The sequence below is a fragment of the Stegodyphus dumicola genome, chromosome X1 (genome assembly GCF_044657685.1).
Source record: "Stegodyphus dumicola isolate Sdum_Otavi_A_Nest chromosome X1, ASM4465768v1".
Taxonomy (NCBI): domain Eukaryota; kingdom Metazoa; phylum Arthropoda; class Arachnida; order Araneae; family Eresidae; genus Stegodyphus; species Stegodyphus dumicola.
Genome location: NC_140780.1, coordinates 255,217,837 through 255,245,759, shown reverse-complemented (window position 1 = coordinate 255,245,759; position 27,923 = coordinate 255,217,837). Strand labels below are relative to the sequence as shown.

Genomic DNA, 27,923 nt, shown 5'->3' with positions numbered 1-27,923 from the left:
TGACTAATTATACAATTTATCAAGTAGAATATTTTTTATTTTCTGTAGACATGGTATGCAGGAATAATTTATTTGCTTGAATATCTACGATTTTACATATGGTATTTTAAAATAAGCATCTATAGAACATACAAGATTGAATTTGTAAGTCAACTTTGTGATATGTTTAAATGTAACTTTGTAAGAAACTGCTATATTTATTACTATTGTGTGTATGTATGTGTGTGTGTGTATATATATTATTTATATAGTATTACTCTCATAAAGAAACATCATGTGGCAATCTATACAGTACTGATCTTAGACTGTCAGCTGACACATGCAAATTAAAATTGGCCACCCCTTTTTACAGAAATATACATCTGATAATCATTTTGCCATCCTTAAATATGGCCACCTACATGCTGCACACCATCTTGCTCTCCACTAGGATCCCCCTGAATATATATTTGGATATAAACTATAAAAATACTCAACTGAAACTGAAATAACACTTTTCAGATAAAACTGTCTCAAAACAGCTAATTTGGGTCTGCAGTGGGAGCTAAGAGTGCAGTGGGAGTGGGGTTTAAAAGAGAAATATTGTTCTATGTCAACTTTTGCTTTTCTCAGTGTTGAAGACTGAGGGTAGTCAGGCTTGTCTGAATTGTCATTTTGATATTGTTGTGAGCAGTATCTCACAAATAAGTTGAGAGTACATTATATATTGTATAGCTAAGTTTATTAACCTTAGGCTTGAATGGCTACCAGGGGCATTGACAGGTGGTGGATAGCGAGATGTTCTGTATTATCTGACAGTATAGCTTCGAATAATAAATAAGAAGCCATGAACCCCATCCCGTAACCTTGGTGTTATGTAACCAGTGCCTAGGGAGAATGACACTGCAGTTACTGTCTTAATGGAACCTCTAGAATGCCTGGCAACTTCTAGAGTATTTTGCCTTACCCAGTAACAGGCAATACTGGGTGGACTTTTTTATTCTTTACTTTCTTTTTTTAGTTTATATATGGCTGAAAATGACAATATAATTAAAAATCCTGCTTTTGCATTGAACCTCTGAGGTAGACCTTTCTTCACAAAACAAGAAAACTAGAGTAAATCAGTCAAAGGAGAATCAGCCGAATCCTTCATTGAGTAAGGTAGAAATGACCTCTACTGAAGTTGCTCAGCATCTGGAGAAGGGCAGAAAGCTGTTAAAAGCATAACTACCTCTCTAGATAAAATCAAAATTAAAAAGAAAATGTAAGAGCACACACACAAAAATATAAACATGTCCAAGAATTGAATATTGTGAAAGGGGAAACGTGAAAAAAGACAATCTCAAAGGATGGAGCAGAATACAGCCCTGAAGACTGCCAAAAGCAGCAGACCAGACTCTTGCAGTGGTTGAGATGGCTGTACATGGCGAGGGACATCTTGAAAACTGGAACTGGTTACTGTCCTTGAACTTGTGATAGTGACTTGACTACTTTAGGTATTCTCAATACTTAAAGTGACACCTGAGCTCTATTAAGGGACTGTCAGACTTTATAAACAAAGTAGGTGACCCAAACAAATGGAGCTAGGAAGTATTGCTTTTGGTGTGTTTGACACAAAAAAGCTATTTGGCAGAGGTGCCTGATACCTGATAAACTCAACCTGAAGAGGAAGAAGCTTATTAAAATGCATAAGGCAACTAACATTTTTGAAATGCTCTATGTTTGGATGCATTGGTTTTAATTTTGCCGTGTTCCATGTGGAGATTATACACAGCTAAACAATAGAACAATTCCTGAGAGATATTCTATTTCTAGGATTGAGGACTTCCAGCATATTTTAAAAAGTACATATACTTATTCCAAAATAGATTTATTTAAAGCCTACTATCAAGTGCTTATTGCCAAAGAAGACAGATGCCAAACTGCTATTATTACTCCTTTTGGATTATATGAATTTAATGTAATGAGCTTTGGTTTTAGAAATGCACCAGCAACATTTCAAAGATTTACAAATACCATTTTCTCTGGTCTAAATTTTGCTTTTACCTACTGGGATGACATTTTGATAGCATCTACTAGTGAGGAACAACACAGAATCCAGATTAAATGACCATGGACTCCGCATTAACGTTTCCAACTCTATCTCTGGTACACAAGAAATAGAATTCTTGGGTTATTAAATTACTCCTCAAGGATCATGACCTTTACCTGACGAAGTCCACACTATTGTTAATTACAAGCTTCCAACAACCATTCAGAAATCAGAACATTCTTAGGCCTTATTAATTTTTATCGGCGATATTTAAAAAATACATAAAAAAAACAATCTCTCCTACACGACTACCTTAAAGGAGCCCGAAAAAAGGTAAATGGAAAATTCAGTGGACAGATGAAGCTAAGGAACAATTTCAGCGATGCAAAGATGATTTAGTAAATACAATAATCTTATCATTTCCGAACATGAACTACCTCTGTCATTATATACATATGCTTCAGACTCAGCGATTAGAGTGGTACTTCATCAATTTGAAGATAAGGGATGGAAACCTATTGCATTTTATTCCAGAAAAGCATTACAGTACTTACGATCTTTAAATATTTAAAATATTCACAGATCATAAACCCATAATCTTTGCATTTAAACACAGTTATCGCAAGAAAATATTTCATCAAATGCATAATGCAGCCCATCCTGACATTAAGCCATCTGTAAAGCTCTTACCATCTAACTTTATTTGGTCAAGTATCTGTAAAGGTGTGCAGCTTTGGACATGATCTTGCACGGCTTGCCAAAAATTAAATTAATCGGCACACAAAATCAAGTTTTGGTGATTTTCAACTGCATTCGGAAAGATTTTGTGGCGTGCATATTGATCTCAAAGGACCCCTACTGCCATCAAATATGAATATTTACTGTCTCACTTGCATTGATCAGTAATCTAACTGGATGGACATGATTCCGCTTAACAACATTTCAGTAGACGCAGTTGCCAAAGCATTTTATTCTAACTGGATTTCAAGATTTAGTACACCATGTCGCCTAATCACAGATTGTGTAGCATAGTTTAGTTCAGAGTTGATCAACAACCCATCAAAAATGTGTGAAATAAAATTGCAACATACAACAGCTTACTACCCTCAAGGAAATGGGAAGGTCAAGTGCCTGCATAGACCTCTCAAGACCACAGAATAGCCTGGGCTGAAGTGAAACACTTCCAAATGTTCTTGGCCAACGCACAGCAATGCAAGAAGAGACTACATACACCATTGCTCATATGGTTTATGAACAAAATATACAATTACCTGGAGAATTTTCCAAGATAGCCCTACTCCTACACCACCTGATATTTTTGTCAAGCAGCGAAAGAAACTGGAACTAATTGGATCAAGAACAGTATCCGATAAATACGTCCAGAAAAATATTCGATTTGTAAAGACTTGAAAACATCATGTGTTTATTTGCAAAGCTAGAGTTAAAAAGCAATTAGAACCTCTTTACAATGGTCCTTTTCAAGTGGTTCACAGAAAAGAAAAATATTTTACTGTAAAAATCTATCACAAAGATGCTAGCTATTGATAGATTAAAGCCTGCATATTTCTTGGAAATACCAGACGTTACTATGAAGCGATCAATAACGTCAATAAGACAACCTGTCAAACCTCCAATAGACCTCCTAAAATTAAAAAGCTTCTGGCAAAACAATCACATATAGGATATAACCTCTTGTGCGATTTCGGGATTAGAATTTACATATATCTATAATATTTTTAGTAAATAGTGTGTTTTGAAGGTAATAATATGCTCTACCATAACTTCGTTACTGAGAAAGAACTGTTGTGGCGTGAACTTAGACAGAAATTTTAAATAATGGTTAATATCGTTTTATTTGTTTTTGTTGTTTTTGGAATGGCAACAAAAAGGTTATTCAATTTAGTTGTTCTAAAAAATTGTTTATGTTTGCCAACAGCTTAATAAAGATTATTTTTGAATTAAAAACTTGGATTAAAGATATTTAAAGAAACAGAGTTCTAATTATAAAGATTAATTTAGAGTCAGGAGCCAATAGGCACTTAGCTGTCCCTGTTAGTATCAATCAGTTGGTCACTCTTCCTTAGGGTCAGTGGCTTGGGGATATGCTTTTGGAAAAGCTGACTGTGGGCCTTCAGATTGCATATAGACCCAGTTAAATTTGATGCAGGAATCCACATTCCCTTTTTTTGGATGCCATAGTTTTTTATTTCTTTAAATTTGGCTTCTAATTTACAAACAGATGAAAAAAACAAATCTGTTCCTATTTCGAAAAATTTAAGACAAATGTAAATGTTGATGAAGATGAAAATCCACCACGATTTCTAGTAATTAGAAATCTATCAGGAAATCTTCAGAAAGTATTACCATTTTTAATACACAAACATATTTTTTTTTGAGTGGCGGGCACTTGCATTTTTTCATCATTGGCCGGCCACTCCTAAGACCAGAAGTGGTGTCCATTTTTTTGTGGAGGAACCTAATAGGTGGCAACCATTACTTCCTATGAAGGAACAGACAATTTATATCCATGGCTTTTCTGGGATTCGAACCCAGGACCATCGGTATTGTAGTAGGCTCCCCTAACCACTCTACCGGCTGGGTGGTGGCATATACAGATATACAGATATGTGCAATCCTGTATTGGTGAAACAAAGAACATCAAAAGACTGCACCCTGGCGATATTTTAAATGAAACTGCTTCTTGAGCTCAATGTGCTAACCTTCTCAGTTTAAATAAACTTGGGAAAGTTGACGTGAATGTTTCAGAGCAGTCATGGTTGAGAGATTGACACCCTATTCATATCAAAAGAGGACATGGTCTCTGAGCTGTCTGATCAGAGTGTCTGTGCTGCTAGGTAGATCAGAATGGTCGGTTGATAAATACAAAGCACATAATCCTGATGCTCTCTTCGCCTGATCTACCAAAAAGTATTAAAGCCAGATATTTGCACTGCCTTGCAAGATCTTACATACCAAACCTTTTGCGATGTTTTCATTGCCAGCATTCTGGCCATTTAAAGGTGTCCTGTTGAGGCAAATTGACATGGGCTTAATGCTTTGTGAAAGGCCATGACAGTGATAACTGCACTGCTGAGCCATTATGTACAAACTGCAAAGGTGGGCACACAGCATACTCGAGACCAGGAGTCGGCAATCTTTCAATCATCAAAGGTGCAAAATAAAATTTTAAATTCTTAGTGGGCATCATCTATTCAAGTTTCATAATCAAGCATCATATTACAAACTAGTTTTGTTAAAAAAGATATAACTTTGATGGATTAAATAACAAATATTTATAATTTATACTCTTTAAATAATTTTTTTTTATTGATCAATGTGAAATTTGTGTTTATTATTTCTCTGCTAACTTATTACAATCGACTGTATAATTTTAGTTGCATGCTCTTAACCCATTTATGCCAACAATTATCTAAGTGCAAATCAGTATGTTTTGAACAATACTTCAAATAACTCATAATCGAAAATAACATCTAAAAATTATAGGTACTTGAGCAATAAATATTAATCTCTACCACACATGACTTTAACATAGTATACTGATTTCTGTTTACCCAAGCTCCAAAATATATTATTAGTTTCATAGGATTTTAAAATAACATTATTTTGGAAGCTTACTGTTTCTGATTCTAAGTTTTTCATATTATTAAGATGAAAATAGTTTTGTTGTAGCCATATTTTCTCTATCAGTAATATTAAAGGGATTTATAACAAATTTTAAAATAAGCTCTAAATTTTGCAAAGGCAACAAATCTAGAATCAAATTCCATTTGCAATACAGACATCATTTGAAGATATAAGTCTGTGTTTATACAGTCAAAAGTCGTTAATTCGGACACCCATAATCTGGAATGATCTATAATCCGGACCTCAAAGCTAAAAACTTTCTGCGCATGCGCCTCGTTGACACATGCGCATAGGCGTTTATGCGTGCGCGTAAGATCTTTACTACTGCGCATATGCGTGTACGCAAGCGCAGAATACGTTTTTGCATGCGCGTTTAATGTATAACAGACGGTATAAGCTAAAATTATCTAATTATATATTTCAGTTAATGTTGATGAATGCGCTGTTCCTTAATCTTTGAATTGGATCCGGCTTATTATTTTTTGCGGACTGTACGAGCAATTTTATAAAATTAAGCTTGAACTTTCGATTATGTCAAATAGAATTTCCGATGCTGGAGCTCCCAAAGGATCTACAAAACGAAAGTATGTTTCGATGTACATCAAACAAAAAGTGGAATTGCTGCAAAAAATGGATAAAGGTATGAAGAAAGTGACAGAGAGGTGATTTGTTTCTCTAATCATTCCGAAATCTGTTTATCAATTTCACGCTGCTATGCGGGGGGGGGGACGTCGCAGCGCGCAATGAACTGGAAGTTGATCTGTCAGCACTATCCTTATCTTTCGGAAAGATATTTTTATTTTATTCGGCTTATAATTCCTTACTAAATGTAGTATTTCATCTTGTTGTACTCCGTCTTTGATATGATTTAAATCAAATTCCTCGTCATTATAAATATCATGAATACACATCAAATAGTTTTCTGGTTGCAATTTTCTAATTTCAACTATGCGTAATGTACGCTTTACGTATGCACGCGTTGAAAGAAATGTTTAATAAAGTAAACAAATAAATATTAAGCTTTTTTTTTTTTGTAAATTTTGATATCCTTTAGATCATAATTTATTTCATAAATTAAGGTTTCATATTTTTAATTTTAGAATTTCAGCATGCTATCTTACGAGATTTAAACTGATGATCTATAATCCACAAAAATCGATAATCCGGAATCGCCGAAGTCCCGACGAGTCCGGATTAACGACTTTTGACTGTATTATGCTCTTTTAGACTTTCTGTAAATTTTTTTTGGTGGTATGGATGAAATGTAATGACTTTTTTAAGAGATGAGACCTACCCAATCCTAATATTGACTTGAAGCTATTGATAGTGCTAATCATATCAACAAAATGCTTATTCCTGCCCTGTAATTTCAAATTTAGCTCATTAAGTGCCAGTGCTAAATAGGTCAAAAACCCAAATTTGTTAAACAGTTTTTGTCTTCCAGCTGTTTGTATTTTTTTCCTTGGGATGTTAGAAGCTATTTTATTTGTGGCAGCAAACTGATAAATTACTCAAGCTTGTTCTAGCTCAGCCAGAAAAGCTCAGTGTGTGAAAGAAGATCGGTAAATTATGTATCTGCATCATTTTCCAAAAGCAGTTTAAATAGTCTATGTTGCTCTCCATTTATCTTCATTATTAAGTTGATTATTTTTTGTTACAATAGCAATTGATATGAAATAAATTTTGGAAAAAAAAAAAGGATTTTGTTGGCATAAAGCAATGAATCCAATATTCTCTCTTTCATGGCTTGCACATCATCAGTTGTTATTAAAGATAATTTCTCAATTGGTATTTTAGTGTCAATCAAAAACTTTTTATTGCACAAAATAAATCCTTTCCTTTTGTGCACTCTTTAAGCGGTAGGATTGTTAGAAACTCTTCTTTTATGGTAAAATCATCAAAGGCCATCTTGACTCTTATTGCCAGTTGTGCTATGTCTGTTACATCTTTCGATTCGTCCAGTTGTAAGGCAAAGAATGCATATTTGTTCATAACTTTTATCTGCTGGGTTTCTAAGTGGCCTGTGATTGTTTCAGTTCTCCTTGTAATAGTTCTAGCTGACTACTGCATGGCATTTATGGCCAAAACAATTTCTTTTTTATTTTTAAATCTGCCCAAAATATGATTTTGCTTTTTCTATTATTGCTTCACATGTATATGGCTTTTTTTCTTAGTATATACGAAACTTTAACAGATGTGATTGTTACTGCCTCTAATGTTTTCAACAGTTTGGTAAAAGTAGATTGTTGCTTCAAAATCAATGACTTTAATGATAAAATTCTTCAAAGTTCATAAGTTCAGGTTCTGAGTCAAACTTCAGATGCACCATTTTAAAATGTCTCTCAAGGTTAATTTTCTTTGCAATTGTTACACTTTTATTGCATACTAAGCATATACTATATTTGTCTTTATGATTTATAAAGGAAAACTGTTGCTGTGATTCTTCATTAAAATTATAAGTGCATGTTTACTTAGCTTTGTTGATTGTGAGTTGTTACAGTTTTCAGTTTTTAAGCAAGTCTCTGTAAGAAAACATCCTGGATGATTAGAGAGTATGTCAACGAATAACAAGAAAGCACTGCATATGTAAAAGTCATAAATTCGGAGTATTTTTACAAAATAATCAAAATTGTCAGATAGACAGACAAAGTAGACATAACACATTAGAAGAAATTTTTAGTGGAAATTTATCTAGTATAAATGGAAACTAGATTTTTTGCATCTTCGACTCATTTTGAACCATCTTTTGATATGTAATTTAATTTTGTGCTAAAACTTTGACTACTTTGCCCTATCAATTTATGATGGAATTTTGTCTTTTATTATGTTAAAATTTTATATTATGTGCCCTATGTTTTCATAACTGCCTGTGCACGTATTTTTCTCATGTTCATCACATGTTGCCAGCTAGATATTTTTACCTACTGCCCAGTAAACATGATTACCTTATGGATTTGTGACTTTTATTAAATTTTCTCTACTTTTATAGACTTTTGCATAAACCTTAGATTTTTTAAATTTTGTATTTATGTTGACATATTCGAAATAATTAAGACATAATAACACGCCGAATAAATACTAATTCAGAAGTCAAACAACAAAATTCAGCGTTATATTTACAAAATTTTCACGGGACTAGTTTCGATGGTTTTACCGAACCACCATCCTCAGCTGCAAAACCGCAAATGAACAAGATAGGAAATAATGATTAGATAAGATAAGAAAGCCTGGACAAGAATAAGCAAGTGGCGCCATCTGTTGGTGAAACCAGAACTAAAACATAGTTTCTTTAAAAGCCGAAGGCACATTTGGATTGGAATTAGGATCAGTAACTAGAACAGAAAGATTTTTATGAATGTGAAATGTCTCTAGAAAATCCAGTTCTCCAATGGCAGATGTTTTTTGAATAATTTTGGCAGCAGAAAAATTGAAAGTGTGATTTTCGGACCAACAATGTTGAGCAACAGAAGACTTCTGTGTTTCCCTTTTTCTAACATATGCCTCATGTTCTTTGACGCGAAATTTTAAGGCTCTCTTAGTTTGGCCAATGTAAATTAAACCACACTGGCAAGGAATCCTATAAATACTCCAGGAATTCATATCCGGAATGGGGTCCTTGAGTATGGAAGTCGGAATTTTATTGATGGGAGAATAAACAACCCGAAAGTTAAATTTCTGCAAAATATGTGCAACTTTATAGCTAATTAATGGATAAAAGGGAATGACAACAGAATTTTTATAATCTCCTAAAACAAGATTCTGCCTTTTAGTGTGTTGAGATGAGAATTTTTTAACTGCTTGATTAATAATGTTGGGTGAAAAGCCCCTGTCAATAGCTATTGCTTCTAAATAATTTAGTTCTTCATCAAGGGCTAGTTTGGAGGAGAAAACTTGAAGAGCACAGAAAACATAGGAATAAAATGAAGCTAACTTTTGTTTAGTCGGATGACATGATTTAAAGTGTGGTGGAAGGCAAACCGATGAAGGTTTACGGTAAACCGTAGTACTGAAGCTGGATGTGTTACGTGTGACCAGAATGTCGAGACACGGAAGAGAATTGCAAGTCTCAAGTTCAAAAGTGAACTGAATAGCAGGATCAATAGAATTCATTGTTGAAAGAACTTTATTTAAATCATCTTTATTACATTCAAACAGGGTAAAAGTATCTCTACGTAATGGAACCATGCCGGGAAGTTTAAAGTTTCAAACAATTTTGATTCATAATAATGCATTTAGATATCAGCCAGGATGGGACTGAGGGGGCTTCCCATGGCTAATCCCTCAGTTTGCTTGTAATTTTTATTTTGGAAAACAAAATGTGTTTGTTTCAAACAGAGTTGTTTGTTGTTTGACTTCTCAATTAATATTCGAAATAGTCAATTGTGTGATGGAGGTAAGGTCATTGCACCTAGGTACCCCAGTGATGCACCATTCTACTCAGGAAATTAGATGTATTGCACCTGCTAAATCCTGCCTGCATGTACTGGCAGTTGTGCCAGAGAGGTTAGTTTTCTTGTTTCATCAATAGATGGCAGCAGTTAGTTCACTAACCTCCTGCCCAGCCATTCTTATTACTATATTTTATCTCGTTCATTTGCACTTTGGAAGCTGAGGATGATCGGTAAAACAATCGAAATTAGTCCTGTGAAAATTTGCAAATGTAACGTTAATTTTTGTTATTTGACTTCTAAATTAGTAAGAAAATTAGTATCAGATATGCAGCTATGTAAACATATTTTACGCAATGTATTAAAATTTGTGAAATCAATAGGCATGCAAATGTCAACCTTTGTGCAAAATAAGCAGCCAATTCAAAATGTACAAGAAACGACAGCTCAGAAATCAATTTCATCAACAGTATTAATAACAAAATCTAAAAAAAAAAAACAGGAAATGCCAAAGAAAAACAAATTATGAAACCTCCCAGAAATCAAAGTACAGACTGATTTGGAAGCATCGGTTAAAATCGTATGGATTCGGAGATGGTCATGGTAGAGGGACTGGACATCTTGAAACATCAACTTCCATGAAAAAGCAACACACAGTACAAAAAGAGCAAACATCAAATGTAATGGCCACTCTCATTTCATGGAATTGTCATGGCTTCCACCAAAATGTTGTCAGTGTTAAGGATTTGAATGATGTGTGTGCTTGGCAGTGCAGGAGACACTTCTGAAACCGAGAAACAAGCGAGATACCTACGCTAAATACAAGGTTGTTTTTACAATTTTGATTGTCACATTAGCGTGTTTCTCTTCTAGTCTAAACAAGCTAAGCTTTGAAGTTTTCATTCACTAGGAAAGACAGTCTTGAATTTCCTGCATGTTTGTGCAACTTTCTTTGATTCTTGTTGCTTTAGTATCACCAACAAGAAACACTTGTTTATTGTTATTTTAACAGTGATAAGTGACAAAATGAACTGTGCAAATATTGTTTGATTGCAAGAAGTAAGGGTTGGAAAAAGGAGGTATAACTTTAATTGCATTCAAATATTTCATATGCTTTGAAACTTATCTTTGACAGACATTCTGTACATATTAATGATAATTTCATTTCTTTATTTAATGCAAAATATAGAACCCATGGGTGCGTGGAATTTCAGGATTTGATGTAGTCTGGAAACAACCTAATATCTTACTTGGATGGATTGGGGGTGCTCATGCCAAAACTATGGAAAGTATTGATGAAAAACAAGTTGGCTTTATCTGCGTTGAATTATTGCGCATTTTTTTGAATAAGCCTGACATTCCATATCCAGCTCATGTTTATAGGTAATGTGCAAACTTTTTGAACTCTACTGCTACATATTTTGGTCTTTTTCTAACTTTGTAAATATGTTATGTAAGGCTACCAATTTTTCAATTTTTATTTACTTAACGAATATGATCCTTAGCTATATTTATCTCTCAAATTGCAAGTGACAGGTAGTGTGACAAAAGTAAGACCATTTTATATATCATTATAAAAACGGTATAAAAAATTCAGTAACTTTTTGGAATATACATAATTTCTTTACATTCCTTCTACTTCTGTAGCTTTCATAAAGCACATAGGATCTTCAAAACTTTGCATATGTTTCTCCTGTGAAGAAGTAACTGTTTATATTACCATTTAAATATTAAACACTACATTTGATGCATTGCAAGATATGTAGGTATATTTTTTTCCTGCTGTAATCTAAATTTTTACCCAGTTTTATTGTGGTTTATTGTAATACACATTTAAAATATAAATTTGCAGAATTGATATCCCGAAGACCAAAAACTACTATCTTCGTTTAATCTATAATTAAGCTTTCTTTCCATGGATTTTAATTTCTCTCATGTTATAGAAAATATTATTGGTGACTGATACATAAGGGAATAAATATGGTGATAAAATGGATGAAGATCCATTAGGATGCTAGTCTGTTTCTTTGAGGAGAGGGGATTGAATGAGGAGGCATTAAAGTTCAAATTGGTGATAAGGTTTTTAAGAAAGCTGCAGAAAGTTTGAAAAGTCTTTGGATTAACAATTAAATAAATATTTGTGCAAAAAAGAGCAAAATTTTGTTAATAAATTTCTTTTGCCGAAATACGAGAATATTGAGTGAAATGAGAGTGTGACGAGGAGGAAAATGTTCATGCAAAGTTTTCAGCATGGACACATTTTAATTCTATTAATTCCTTTTGCATTGCCCTTTACTTTAGTACATAGTAATCTAAAGAAGAGACTATATTCAGAGATTATATTGCTTGTTTTGGTGAGAATAAGTTCAAAGTTGAATTCAAATTAAGTGTTTTGTAAAAATAAGTAGTTTAAAAGATACATCATGAAGTAATTAGTTTTAAGGTAGATAGTAAAATGTTTCCTAAATAACTACTTTTATTTGATTGAAATGGCAGTAAAATAAAATTAAATTCTACAATGTAATTGGGAATGCAACAAATGTCAATTAGGTGCTAGATATGAAGTTTATTTTAGTAAAATTCAGTGTAATTTGATGTTAAAACTAATAAGCAAGATATTTACAATACATTGAGTGCATTAAATGCCAATGAATTGTTTAAGCGGGAATAAAAATTAATAGAAACAAAGAAGGAATAATTGAAATAAACTAGGAATAATAGAAGCAAACTAGAAAAGGTGATTCAGCTGAATGTATTTAATTTTGCATAACTGATAATTATGTATGATATTTTATCAGAAACCATTAATTATTTTGGTCAGATAAAAAAATTTCAACCTAGTTGATGTTCTTGAAAAATTTTGGATTTGTATGGTGGAATGGCCTTAAAATAATAAAATTCCACTTCATTGTTTTTATATACTATGGTGTTTGGCTAAAAAGGAAATATGGAATGTAGTTAGAACTGGATCACATCTTTATTCAACATTTAGAACTCAACTGCTAGAATATTCAAAGAAAACAACATTTTTGTTGCCATTATACAAAAGATAAATGTAAAGCTTTGCAACGGTATTCATTTTTAACATTCATGCCACCTTGCAAAATGAGAATTGAAATTAAAGTTCTAAATTATAAAATAAAGTTCACAAAGTTTTGAAATACCAATAAAGTTCACAAAATTTTAAATTGCCAATGAAATTCAGAGTTCTAAATTACTAGTAAAATTCACAAGTTTTTGTGGAGGATGCATTTCTCTATCAAGACGAGTTTTCCGAAAAGCCTTTATTTCCTATTCTTTGCTGAGTGTAAATTGAGTCTTTTGATCATTTTGTTCTATTTGAAAAATTTGGTTCCTTTCCACGTAACTCATTATGAAAGGAAGTATCTTCAAGTTAGTGGGAGTAGTTCAAGTACTCGAGACAACATCCTGTCTGTCTGTTTCTTGTTAATTCTGATGACAACAAATCAGAATCATAAAAGTCATCATCTTAAAGTGATTTCTAAGGCCTTTTCTAACACTTTGTAAACATTTTCATCTTTCCATTATACTCACAGAATGAATTTCGTTTAAATCTTACACATTGCTACTAGCTAAACTTTGTAGGAACATAGAGGTTTTAAAGACATCATAACCTTCCTGAGATAGGTAAGTCAAAGGTCTATTGTTCATTAAACTTTTACATTTGAACAAAAGGGTTAGAATTTCTTCATATCCTAAGCAAGCATGTCTTAAATTTTTCCAGAGATCCTTTATAATTCTTATTAACTTCTTCCAAACTCTTCCCTAACACGATGCGGTAGGAGGGCTGAATTTCCTTTTTATTTTAAGGTACTTTTTTTTCCGATATTGATTCAATCCAACTGATTCATAATTCTATATAAACCTACAAAATTCGAACTGTTGTTCAAGTATATGTCTAAACGCAACTGTGAGGATGTTTGTGCTCGAGGAAGTGATTAATTCAAGGTGAACAGCCATAAAAACTGAACATGTGAAAATTACTATCCAAGCCTTTAAATTCTCTTTTAAGAAATCTGGAGATCAACTCCTAACATTTGGAACGTTTTTGCCATTTTCGTTCTACACTGAGGTAAAGGATTAAGAATTATTTCTAAGGCCTTAACTGCATGTCTCTGGCATGGTGACACTTTTTTTTTTTTTTTTTTTTTTAACCACAGATTGTAATTTTTCTACCTTTTATAATCCAAACTCTTCCTCTTAGAATCATAAGAAGTGTTTGTGTTCCAGCAATAAGTGTAATTACTCAAACATTATTTCCACGATTACATTCTCTTTAAAGTAACATTGTAGGGAATGTGTATTCTTGTAAATCTGGAGAATCCCAAACTCAAGATTTCATTCTCAAAGTTCCATTTTCATCAAAGAAAATCTGAAGATATTTAAGATAATACTTTCTCTGTTCTTCATCAAAAGCATTTTTCTTTCTCAAATTCTTCAATTGATATATTATCCTATCAATTTCCATTTTTCAGGTAAGTGGGTTAAAATCTTGACATCAAAGCAGTTTGTTCAGTCATAGAATATTTAAAAAATCTGGATGGAGGTTTAGCTAGAATGATTTGAACCACTGAGTTCTTCACCAAAATGAGAATATTACATTGTTTTCTGTTGATTTCTTCCATATCATTTGAAGACCAAACTGCTGGAGGTTTCTTCAGAAATTCAGGTCCTGTGCACCACTGAGATTTTAGGAGTTGCAATAAATAGCATCCTGTTGGAAATAAATTAGCAGGGTTTATATCTATGTGTTTCTGACATCTTGCTTTACTTTGATCTTGAATCGCTTTAACCCTGTTTTCTACAAATACAGATTAATTCATTTCTTTGTGCACACCAAAACCATTGAAGGATCTGACCAGAAATAAGTTTTCATGCTTGTACTGTTTACACTCTTAACAGTCATCTGATATAACCTTACTCCCAAAAGTGCAGCCATTAATACCAACTATGGTAAAGTGATTTCTTTCAAGGCTGCATGTTGGGATTTTTCTATAAGACTTCATTTTCTTTTGTTCTTAAAAATATGCAGGCACCATATGCTAATTTATTTGCATCACAGAAAATGTGTAAGGAGCTTGTAAAATTAATGAAAATTTTTGGGATTCAGCAATCATTCAAAAAATGTATTTCTGTAGATAAATTTATTGAATTATTTTTGAATGTTACTTACAGTTCCTCGTCCCAGTCAGACTTGAGTGTCAAAGCCTCCTGCAGAATAATCTTTGGAATAAGGAAGACTAGTGAAGAAACTCCTATAGGATTAAAAACGTTTTGAATGCATGAAAGTAAGCTTTGTAAGAGCTTCAGCCCAAGATACTACTTGGCATCCCAGTTCATCTAATGGGTGGTACCGCTGAAGACCTAACATATTTTCTGGACCTTCATCTAAACTACTTCTCCAACCTCTAAGGTTGAACCCAGCTGAAGACATGCTGAAGAACCCAGCTGAAGAACACTTATTCATTAATGTTTGATTAAATTTTTCGCTTTTCAGCGTGATCATTAAGACAATTATCCATGTAGAATGTGGCTCTTAACTTTTCTGTAATAGTAGTCATTCAGCTAATTCAATAAGCATTTTTAATAAGTTCATACAAATAATGTTATGAGTTCGCTGTCTGCCAATATGTGTTTATGAATTCTATGATTCAGTGAATAAGATCACCTTTTAAATAAAGATCATATTGTTCAACATTTTTCATGATAATCTGCATAGAAATGCTTATCACTTAATCTATTAACACTAGAACAAATGTGCAGGTAGATTTTCAAAGCAATTATTTAGGCATGCTGAAAGAAGAAATAGGGCACTTCAAAACCAAAAAACTATTTGCAATGTCTAAATTAAAGAGTATGTCTTTTTTCCCACCACAGGAAACATATAAAATCTCCATTTGCTGAATCAATTTTCATTCGTAGAAAGATCTTTTCTATATCAAAAGATAAAAATGACTACACAAATTACAAAATTAAGTAAAACTATCGGAATTAAACCTACTAAATTCGGCCCATCTTCCAAGCAGCTGTTCAGAGAAGATCCATTTTCATCTTTGTTTCCTGCATCAAATGCTGGCCTAATTTTCATAGTGCTACATTCTTTAAAAACAGCATGGTATGATGAGTAAGGAGCCCTTTCATTAATTCCCATTTTGCACCAGCTTTTAAAAAAATTGTCATGTTCTTGAAACTTGCTTAGTTTTCCCAATCTCTTTGATTTATTTTGAAGTCTTTTTCAGCAGCATTAGGGTTAGATTGTAATGAAGGACAACTTTCGATCAATAGTTGAACTTTTCAATCAACAGCTGTAGTGTGTCATGGTCTGCAGTTTCTTGAAATCTACTTTCTTGAACTTGGACCCCGGAGTGTGTCAGCATATGCACTGGCCAAGTGGTCAGCTTGTCGCAAGACCCTGTTGTTTAGTCCCCAAGCCAACTTGGTACTCATTTTATCAACCCACTCAAGGCATGAAAGGCTGAGTCAACCTTGCCCAGCCCGGGGATCGAACCCTGGACCTGTGGTGCAGCTGTGCGATGCACTAGCCAGTGCGCCTTTGGTTGATGAATAAATTAGGATAATTAAACTATCAAAACTAGTACTGCAAAAAAATGTTTTTGATTGTTATTTAGTGTGATATTTAAACTAAATTGCTAAAAATATCTTAATATTATGAAGTTTTATTTTTAAATCACAGTCTAATAATCATGCAAAAAGTCATTCAGCTAATTCAATAAGCATTTTTAATAAGTTCATACAAATAATGTTATGAGTTGGCTGTCTGCAAATATGTGTTTAAGAATTCTATGATTCAGTGAATAAGATCACCTTTTAAATGAAGATTATATTGTTTAACATTTTTCATGATAATCTGCATAGAAATGCTTATCACTTAATCTATTAACACTAGAACATTTTTTCTAAAGTAAAATTTCATTTTTATTTATGCAAAAATGCTAACATTGTAACTCTCTAGATATGATCTTCAACTTTAGATATCTTGCGCAATTTTTAAAATTTTATTTTTTATAATGAGTATAAAACTAAAGTGCAGGGGACATATGAGTTAGATTTTGAAGTTTTTACAAAATTAGTTTTTTTTTTTTTAATTTAAAAATGACTAAGCATGAATATTTTCATCACTTGAAACATTTTTGTAATTAGAAGTATATATCTATGACCAGCAGTTTAAAAATAACTACTAGGGGTAAGGACTTTTGTCGACACAGTGTACAAGTGATATTGCTTCTGCCATACCTAACTGGTACAATGGTTAGCATTGCTGGGGCTTGTTCTGATGTTACTGTCAAACAAGCAAGATAAATCACAACAACACACACTACTGCCATATGTAAAAACATTGTGAGTAAGAATGAGACAATTTATTTGTTAGGATTATATAGTGAAATTATAACTTTTAGATAAAACAGCATATAGGTTTTTAAAAATCACAGTATGGCTACAAAAAGTTTTCAACATTCGTCTCAGAATATAGCTTGATAAATTTCATTAATGGTCAGTACTATGAAGAATATAAATCCTTATCTGTTGTATTTTATTTCACAGGTCTTGCTGGTTCAACAATCAGTATATCAGAGGTTCCTACAGTAATCGAACAATGGCTTTTTATCAGTCTGGTGCAACTGCATCTGACATTCAAGAACCAATTTGTGCTACTTATAGAACTAAAACAGGAAAAGAAATTCAGGTTGATAATTACGGAAATATTTAACATGAATTTTTTATTACCTACTCACTGGTTTCATTAAGGTGTGGTATACCTCAGAGAGAAACAAAATTTATTTTAGAAATGGATCCATGCATGATAAAATACTTTTTATGTTCTGTAAATCTCAATGTAAGCACCTTTCAGTTAATGTTGAACTATTACATTAATATTCTGTTTATTTACATTTATATATGGACAGATTTTGTATGACATTTCATGTTTATTTACAAATGTATTAATATCTGTAACAAATGCTTGCTAATTCAAATATGGGGTCTTAATGAAAATTTCCCACTGCTGCAAATATCGTCTGCGCAAACAATTCACATTGGCTGACATGTTTAATCAAATTTTGTCAAACAATTTTTGGCATTTTGCACGTTTAATCACACTTTGGCAACCATTTTAGGCATTTTGTATTGTGAAATTTGTGAAAAAATACCATTATCATTAAGTACAAGGTGTCTGAAATAGAACTATCACGCTGCCAGATTAGAATTATCATTTACTTCCAGTTCTGTTACAAAAAGTCACCTATAGAATGTCACCAAATCGTGCATAGCTTTAGGTACTAATGTTGTATCATATGATACTGTGAAGGTTTGATACCAAAATTTCAAAAACAGTTACTATGACATTCAAGAAGCAAAGCGCTCTGGCTAGCGTACTGATGTTGATGAGGCCTGCCTGCGAGAACTTGTGGAAGAAGATTAGTATGCAACCACTCGAGTGCTTGCTAAGAAGTTAGAGGTTAGTGCCATGTCCATTAATCATGCTATGCATCACATAAACTTGATGTACAAGTTCAATCACTGGGTGCCACATGAGCTGACTTGAGTAGATAAGGACAGACGTGTTCGGGCCTACACTAATCTGCTTGAATATAAGCGCAAAGATAAAATTCTGCACTGGATCATCTCTTCTGATTTTCAACAACACACACTGAAAAGGGGATTGGTCTGTGCCTGGTGAGAGATCTTTGTCAATGTTGATGCTGCTAACAAGGAAAAATGTGGAACTGAGTTCCAGCACAAAAAGGTAATGTTCTATCAAGATAATGCAAAACCACATGTATCTGCATTCACTGGCTAGTCTCTGTACGGACTCGAATGGAATCTTTTGCCACACCTGTCATATAGCCCAACATTGCTCCTTTAGACTTCTATCTTTTTTGACACCTGCAGCTACCTTGCTGGTGTTATCTGCCATTCTTCACAGGATGTCCCAAACTAGTTTGATCTGTTTTTTGACTCGCTGCCACCAAGGTTCTGTGCCAAAGGCTTTGAAAAACTACCAAAACATTGGAAAATCGTAGATTTGGGTGGTGAACCTGCATTCAAGTTACTGCTTTTGTGTTTTTTTCCTAACTTTATTAAGAACGTTTATTGGCAGAAAGCATCTTGAAAACAGATGAGATCTTAAGAGCCCAATGCTTGCTTTTGTTGAGTATAATTTGCCTTGAATTCATTTTTGTGGGTGATGCTGCTTATCCAGATAGGGCTAATCTAATGGGTGATTTTTCTGGAGAATGAGATATTAACTGGATGAATTGGTGAGCCAGATCTCCAAAGCCTTATGCACAACCATATATGGATACCGTGACATTATTATTTCATACACACACATATATATATACAAGGTGAATTTGAAAAAAAAAAATGGGCAAAACTTTATGCGGTCACAGAACGCAGCTATACAGGCATTATTCATCAGAAAGTTTGGGGGAAACACAAATGGCAAACTACTAGGTGACATTGTAAATGGTATAAAAATGGTTGGTCCTTGCAGCCAATGGCATTTTCTACTGTGGATTGCTGACAGGGTGTCTGATTATACGAACCACAAAATTTCTATGATGATGGATGAGCTTGGCCAGCAAGATCACCAGATCTCTCATGCTTGGACTTTTTCTATGGGACCATATGAAAAGCCTAATCTACGAGTTCCCCTTTGAAACAATATGGATTTAGTTGTCAGGATCGCCGTTGTTGCCGGCGATAATCAGGAAATCCCTGGTGTCTTCACAATATGCATCAGTCCCTATTCTGCAGGCGTGAAACCTGCATTATAACTGTAGCTCTTCTCATTCTTGTTTTAGTCTTTAAATGTTACAGTGGAAAACTACCATTTAATTTCTCACCGCTTGCATCCCAACCATACATTCTGTGATGTTCCTCGTATAGCTGTGTTCTATCACCGTTTTGCCCAGATTTTCATATTCACCCTGTGTTTATGTGTGTATATATATGTATATATGTGTGTGTTCATACCAAATTTCGTTAAAATCTGTATCAGTTTAGCAGATAATTAACCAAATGTGAAAATTCTTTAATTTTGAACACCCATTTATTTCATTCTATTTTCATTTTAAATAAAAAAATTAACTATGTATAAATGGTGTAGAAAGTACAAGTTACTAAAACTAGTATTTCCAATTTTTATGGAAGAATAGCTTTCATTTAGCGATGGGTTTTAAACTGTAACAGTACACGAAATGCTAAAAACTATTTAACTATTCATATTTTAACAAACAATAAACTGAATATAATATGCCTTTTTATAAGATTATTTTTTCTATTTAGTGGCCAATTTTGATGTTTGCTGGAGAGGCTGTTGATGATGTCTCATTTTCATCAGCTCATGGAGCTTTTCAAAGTGCTTTAAAATCTGCCAGTTTTTTACTTACAGCCTGTTCTGATATCGAGGTACGTATTTTTCTGATTTGTATTTAATTTTTCTGACTTGATTTGTGTGAATAAACAATAAAAAGTAAATCTTTCTACCATGAAAATAATAAGAGTGAAAGGATAAAATTAAAAGAACCGATGATGAAATAAAAATGTGCACTTTCACTTACCTATACCTGTGAAATAATACAAATATTGATTTTTGTCTGTTAAAAATCAAAACATTTTTATTATTTTTTGGCACTTTCGAACTGGGTGAATTCTGATTTAAATTGTCTATTTTTAATACCAAGCTAATGAAATATACTTTTCATTATATTAATATGTCGCGAGTTTTCAGATAAAGAAAATGCATGACCTTGGGCTCATTTATTTTCCTTCAGTTCTTTACAAATTATAGGAGACTTTAAAACAACGCTTCTTACTTATTTCTCAAAAGTGAGCAAAAAGGTAAACTGCATACTTCTAAGTATCATGCTGTCATTACTGTCAGATTATGTGAAAAGTCATTCACTCTCTACCACAAAACACGCTTAGAACAAAAGAAAAGATATATATTGGATTCTTTTCTTTACCAGCATGAATGTGACAAACCTGTTGAAGGTGCTGAAGATAGTCATAAGTAGAAAATGGTGTAACCAAAACAGAATGATAACAAAGCTGACATGACATCGCTCATTAATAGATAATTTTTTTAAAAAGTGATTTTTTTAAACACAAACCTTTATATGATCTGAGACAACTTACAGAAGTGCACTACATGTGCTTTGTTTCCATTATTTAATTTCCCACCTTCATTTTCTTCCTGCCCTTTCAATGAATTTATCAGAGTGAAGTTGCTAAGGAGAAAAAGCTCATTACAGAAGAAAACAGTGGTTTCTTCCATATGTTCCAAATATCAGTAGAGTACGTGTTTTTAAAATTTGGATTTACTGTTTGATTCCTATGCCTATTCTCTATTTCGGCATTTTCAATAAACTTTGATGCTTATTATCTTTGCTCATTAACCCTTTGTGGCACAATGTGTCCACTCTGGACACACCTAAAAATTTCCTTCTGTGTGCACAGAAAAATTGAATGAAAAAGGATGTATAGGTTACTCTGAACCTTCTTTATTTATAGTAGATGGCAGCTCAACACAAACCAGTCCCTATATTTTAGCCATGTTTAGTTTTTTAAGACCCTCATTTTGCAAAGAAGTCTTCCAGATGTTTTTTAGGGTATAAAAGGAATTGTTTGAAAAGAAATTTCTATGTTATTTTTTGGCTCTATGCTAATCTCCTTATTCTATATTAGTTTTAAATTTTTACCATGAAATCTTGCCTAAAATCAAATGACGAACCCTAGGTGTGCTCAGACCGGGCTCACCGATAATCTAGGACAACTGAGAGTCTGTGTCCTTTGTTTCTCCGCATCTCTTCGGTCAGTTCATTGACAACAATGCTCATTTCAGCACTCTTTTTGAAGCTCTATTCAATAAGTGTGCCACTTTAGACACACCCACAGAATTAAAACAATAAGTGCTATCTTAACAAAATTTAACTTGTGTACTCCTCAAGGCCTAATTAGACTGCCTATTTTTTTTTTTTTTTTTTTTTTTAATCAAAACTCCAACTTTAAAAGGTAGCGTGCTGGAAAAGGTTAAATGAACAGAATTTTTTTCTTGTTGACAGATGGTTCTCTTTCACTGTCTATTTTAATATAAAAAAAATTCTGTCTACCTACTCCCAAGACAGAGAAAAAAATGAATAAACATCTTATACACAGTATTTATAAACAATGCCGCAGCAAAATACCACAACAATGTCAACTTGATATTGAATTGTGATAGTATATGCTGTCAACTCACTCAAGTTGGAGTTGCTGGCATAGCTGGAATATGCTGAACTATTCCAGTTGGAGTGATCAACAGTTAATCTGATATGTTGATATATATGTAATTAGCTTGAATTTGTATTGATATATAAAGTGTTTCTATGCTCATTATTCTCTTGCATTAATTTCTCTGACTTTACATTCTTTATAACCTTGTTTAGGTTTATGATGGTGATTTTCTGGATTGACAATATCGCAGCAGTTATAATTTTATTACTGATTTCTAATGATGCTTCTGAATTTTTCTGATTATGCATGAATAAAAATTTGCAAGTGAAATGTTTAGCAGTTGTATTCAGTATACTGAACATCTACAATGATACAAAAGACATATATAGTATAGATTCAGTTAATTCAGTAAAGCACAAGCCGACTAGAAACTGAGCAGTAAAGTCACTGAAAATTGGTAATTAAACTGAGGATCAAATCCTAGCAGATGACATGGCTGCCTGAGAGGTTAAAAGTTAATTTAATGAATCTTTCCTATCTTATCTAGTTTCAGCTTACAACTCCCTACCAAAACGAGTTTTTAGAATTGCGTTAAATGCAAATGAGAAGGAGAATAGTATTCAAGTCAAGTTCAACTGACTTCAACGGAGAGTTAGGATTTTTGAGTAGCGCATGTTTGCCTTTGGGCTATGACTTTCTATGCTGTTGTTACACTTGGCCTTTTGATAGTTTGCTGGATAATTTAAGATTACGGGCCAGCTACTTTAGAATTGTGTTAGCTTTGGCTAAATCTCTTTAGTTAGTCATTAGTTAGTTTCAGAACATTTTGAATTTAAACCAAGTAGAGGCTTTGCTCGGTACACTAAGAAGAAAGGGGCTGACTGTCAATCTTATTTTGAATGAAATAAAGGAATTGACCGTTCTTGAGTTTCGTTTTCGTTTCTTTGAAACAAGTGATTATTCGCATAGCAATTCACTAGGTTCCTTGACGCTTAGTTTAATAGAATAAAAGTGAAGAACTCTATAACATTATGTTCAGTATTCACATGCATTGATGAACTTGCATGTTCTATGAGTTTTGTAAAAATTTACTAAGAATAATCCAAAACTATTAAAATTCAGTTATGAACTGTTAACAAGAACTTGCATATTTCTCAACAAAATAAAATGCAATATATTTTATTATTTCCAATAAATAAGACGTGTTAAACTGGCTCATTGCCAAAAATATATTGTTTTATTTTAAATTCCAATAAAGCATTCCATTATTTTTTTATCAATTTGTGGCAGAGACATTTCCAAATAATGCATTCATATGTGAGTTTATATAGATATAAAATACATAAAGATGCATAAACAAAACCACACATGGCATTTATTTTAAAAGAAAGTTTACATGATGAAAGTGCAACAGAAGTCACCATTAAAAGGAAACATGTTACATGAGCCCTTTAAAAATACACACTTTAGTACTGAAATTACATATGCTTTTTAAAAGAGATGTATTTTGAAGTATAAAATAGAATTTTCTTACAATCACAATATTTTTTGGGAATAAACTGTCTACTTTTAGAGTTTAATACTGAAAATAGCTTTTCAATTTTTGTATATTAGTCTCAAAAATATTTTAAATGGTGTTTTCAGTATAAGATTTATCACAATGGCTAAGTACACATTTATGTTAATGCATGTTAATAAATATTACATAAATATAAAAATGACAATCTTTGTAAAATATTTGATTTTAATTTACCGATATTACTTATCATGATATTTTATGTTTCAGATGACTTGAAAGAGTTGTATTACCACTAATATTTGATTCATCAACAAAATTGATTAACTGAGTCACAGAATGCTCTGACAGTGCTCTGTATATAGGTTTAAGAATCTGAAAAAAAAAAGAAAAAAAAAATATATATATATATATACAAATTAACTTTTTTCGGCTGCCAGATTATGTAAACCTAAAATAATAATTATCACTACATTTTAATCTGTTTTTACAATATGTAATTTACATTATAAATAATTAAAAATATTTTCTGAGTGACAATTTGATTTACAAAAACATTAATTTATATACACTTCAGTGCAAAACCTAAATGGAAGGGGGGCAGAATAATTAAGAATTTTAAAATAAATAGCGAGGTGTTCAGTGTAGGTATTAATCTTTTAATGAATGTTAAAAACCATTATGGAAATTTAATTCAGCAGCCAAAGAAGCTGTTCAAAGAGTTATAAAAATTAAATATGTTGATTGCAAAGCAATAAACTGAACATTCATGCATCTATCTTTGCAAACCAGATTTGTGGTTTTTTTATAAGTTTTCTTACTTGATTGGTGTCTAGAAATTCAAGACAGGAGTATTAGGAACAACCTTTAACATTTTGAAACTAATCAAGCTGCACTTGACAAGTGAGTTTCAAAAGATTAAAAGAGCTTTAGCATTTATTGCTTTGAGTGTGAAATCATCTGAGGTTAGAGCATATTAAAAATATCATAACTTCCCATGAAGCATGGCTGAAACTGCACGAAATTCATCAGCCTAAAGGCCCTAATACTATAAAATTAGCCTAATGAAGTAACTTAACTTGAAAAAAAGAAAATGAACACAAACGGAGAAATGCAGGATTACCTAACTTCTTCCTTCAAACCAAAGAATTCAAAACTTTTAGAATCTCATGATAAACTGCCTGACTTACACACTTACTTACTAGAAGAATTTAAAAGTCATGAATTTAAAGTGCAGGAAAATAGCCAAGTGCAGGATTCATTAATAACTAAATATCACGGCAACTAAAAGTACCGTAACTAAAAGGCCACAAAAACATCAGAATGTAGACAACGCAAAAATCCTAATCAAGAGTCTCTCTCCCAAACAAAGTTGTTCTTTCACCATTGCGAACTCAACACGAAAATTAGTAACATATAACTGGTATCTCAATTCAAGAGCAACAGCACACAAGTGCAATGGCAGAAGTAAATTCACATCAATAACTGAAATAAAAAGTGAAGTTCATTTAGCAAATAGTGAATTTTTAGAAAATCAAAGAGAAAGTTGGAATTTATGCAGTTGTCTTTTCAACTTTACAACACATCACACTAGATACATTACATGATCCCAACCTAAAAATGAACTTATTGCAGTTAACTTAGTAACACAATGTAAATGTACTGTGTACTTTTGAAATAACCAGGCATGGGTTAAAAACAAAAATAAATGTGTAGTTTTAGAAGCAACGAGCAAAATGTCAACTTAAAAGTATTACAATCCAAAAGTGGTGCACGGTCTAAAGATTACAATTACAAAATGTAATAAAGAAGCTATTTTGTGATACTTATACCAAATGCAAACAAACAAGGTTACCAAAAGCAAACACACACAGTAAACCAGAAATACTTGAACTTGTATGCACCAATATTTGTAGTCCTTTCTTTAGCTGGTGCAAAATACTTTTATGAAATTAATTGATGACAAATCACAGAAAATTACTGTGTACACCCTATGGAAAATATCCAAAGTCCTTAAAGGATTTAAAAAGTACAAATTTCAAGCTGAGAAGCAAATGGGGAAGCAACTGAAAATAGTCTGTAGCGATAATGCAAAAGAACCATAACAGAACAGAGTTGCAGAATGTGCAAATCAGACCCTACTTGAAATGGCCAGATGTCTGTTGTTCAAATCAAAATTACCCCAAGGATTATTATGGTCAGAAATGCTATCGACAGCACTTCATTCTTAACTGATGTCTGACTAAAAACTGATTACAAACGTTTTGGAACTTTTTCTAAAGCTGAGCTATGGGGTTTGACTTATATATGAATCCAGTAATTTTTGCCAAAAATGTAGATATTTTTCTGTTAATCGGGCACAGGATAAAAGTTGTTGTATTTTTAAATGTTTATAATGCTGGTTCATTGTATTTTCTCCAAAATGAAAGATGTGATGTTGGCGAAATTTTATTTATGCATATCATCTTTTGTTAGGTGTGTTTGTTGTAGCGACAACAACACAGGAAAATTAGCTTCCACTCCATCCCAGCTAGCAAAGAGCTTGAAAATTGTAAAATTACACAAACAATGGGCATAATTTAGCACATATCAAACAACCTTATATAAAAATGATATTCATTATCCTGAATCATTAGTTTCTTAAGTTCAAAACTCCAGTATAACCATGCTGTACAAAATATTTTGTTTAACAAATTACAATAAATATTACAATTTGTTGTAGCATTAGAATGGCACCCAACATCATTTCTTAAAAAATATCCAAGTTTACCTATAGCTTATATCTTATCTTCATGATGTGGAATTAATTTCTTACAGACAAAACATCCATGTTGTTTATGAAATAAATATGTTAATATCTATAATGTCTCAATAAATATGTTAATATCATCTATAATGCTATATATCATCTATAATGTCTCAATAGATGATATATAGCACTCAATAGTTAATTTTTCATGTAGGAATCATGTTTCTCCTTTGTAAGTACGCTGTATGTCTGGTAAGAAGATGAAACAGTTACATATGTCCAAATTAGATGGTGGGAGGCTAATGGTGAAAATTATCATACTGCCAAACTGCTTTTTGCATTAGCTGTAATTCCAACTGTCATGTGAATATGAAATCAGTTGATCTAGGAAGAATGGAAGAAGCAATATGCAAGTTCATAATCATCTCAGTGTAACAAGGCATGAAAGAGCAGACATATTGTACAACTGGATCATACAAGACTGTATAGCTATGCTGTAATTTATCATATGCTTTTGAATATAAGCTGAGAGTGCATTTTTTCCTTAAAAAATTTACTGCAAATTCAAAGCTCGTATATAAAAGCAAAACAGTCCTGCTACATTCAAACATGTTACCATGAGGGGGAAAATGTAGCCAAGCAGGTAATATGGGTGGAATATTTTCCAATCAAATAACTGTAAAGAGAAATGCCAGGTGCCAATGATTAAATTTTTAACTCTAGTAACCCTATCCATAGCTAGCACATTTTCACCATTCATTAATTTTCTTGTATATGATCTTTGGCATCTGTGCTAGTTTTATTTTCAGTGCCATTATATATTTTGTCTGAAAGATGAACAGAAAGAAATTTTTATATGGTAAATTTCAAACTACAGGTGGTCATGTTAGCTGAAAATTCTAACAACAGTTCAGCAGCTCGGGAATTCTCCATAGCAAAAGCCGGGCACAAATTTCGCCAACATCAGATCTTTCATTTTGGAGACAATACAATGAACCAGCATTATAAACAATATACATACAACAACTTTTATCCTGTGCCCAATTAAGAGAAAAATACCTACATTTTTGGCAAAATTACTTCATCCGTATATAAGTCGAACCCCATAGCTCAGCTTTAGAAAAAGTTCCAAAAAAATCCAGCCTTATATACAGAAATATACAGCATTTTAATTAAATGTTAGTCTGCAATTCTACTGTTTTGTCCATTCCACTAGAATATGCAAATGTTGTGAATTTAAACAAGGAGAGAGTATCTAAATTTAAGACAGAGATGGCATAATCAGCCTGCTGTGGTGAAATTCCTTGGTTATTGTCAGCCTTTACACTGTTGCTAAAGCATCTTTGTAGACTGTTT

The 27,923-nt window shown here is 32.7% G+C and overlaps 2 protein-coding genes across 9 annotated transcripts in view; one reads left to right on the top strand and one right to left on the bottom strand.

Annotated features, from left to right (window-relative positions):
• The window catches only part of LOC118187959 (uncharacterized), a 91,650-nt gene extending 67,423 nt beyond the window's left edge, over positions 1 to 24,227 (top strand). Inside the window, exons 9-12 of one of the 2 annotated variants that reach the window (XM_085807528.1) lie at positions 11,234 to 11,427; positions 17,629 to 17,770; positions 20,374 to 20,496; positions 24,089 to 24,227. In XM_085807528.1, the coding sequence (XP_085663654.1) occupies positions 11,234 to 11,427; positions 17,629 to 17,770; positions 20,374 to 20,496; positions 24,089 to 24,097 (468 nt within the window). In that variant the 3' untranslated portion in view covers positions 24,098 to 24,227. Of the gene's footprint in view, positions 1 to 11,233; positions 11,428 to 17,628; positions 17,771 to 20,373; positions 20,497 to 22,514; positions 22,637 to 24,088 lie in introns of those variants that run through there. The other variant, XM_085807527.1, reaches the window with a different exon arrangement.
• Positions 23,652 to 27,923, bottom strand: part of atl (atlastin GTPase) — a 254,971-nt gene continuing 250,699 nt past the window's right edge. For all 7 annotated transcript variants that reach the window (XM_085807529.1, XM_085807534.1, XM_085807530.1 and 4 more), the window contains one exon: positions 23,652 to 24,193. In XM_085807529.1, coding sequence (XP_085663655.1) covers positions 24,068 to 24,193 — 126 coding nt within the window. In that variant the 3' untranslated portion in view covers positions 23,652 to 24,067. The remainder of the gene's footprint in view (positions 24,194 to 27,923) is intronic.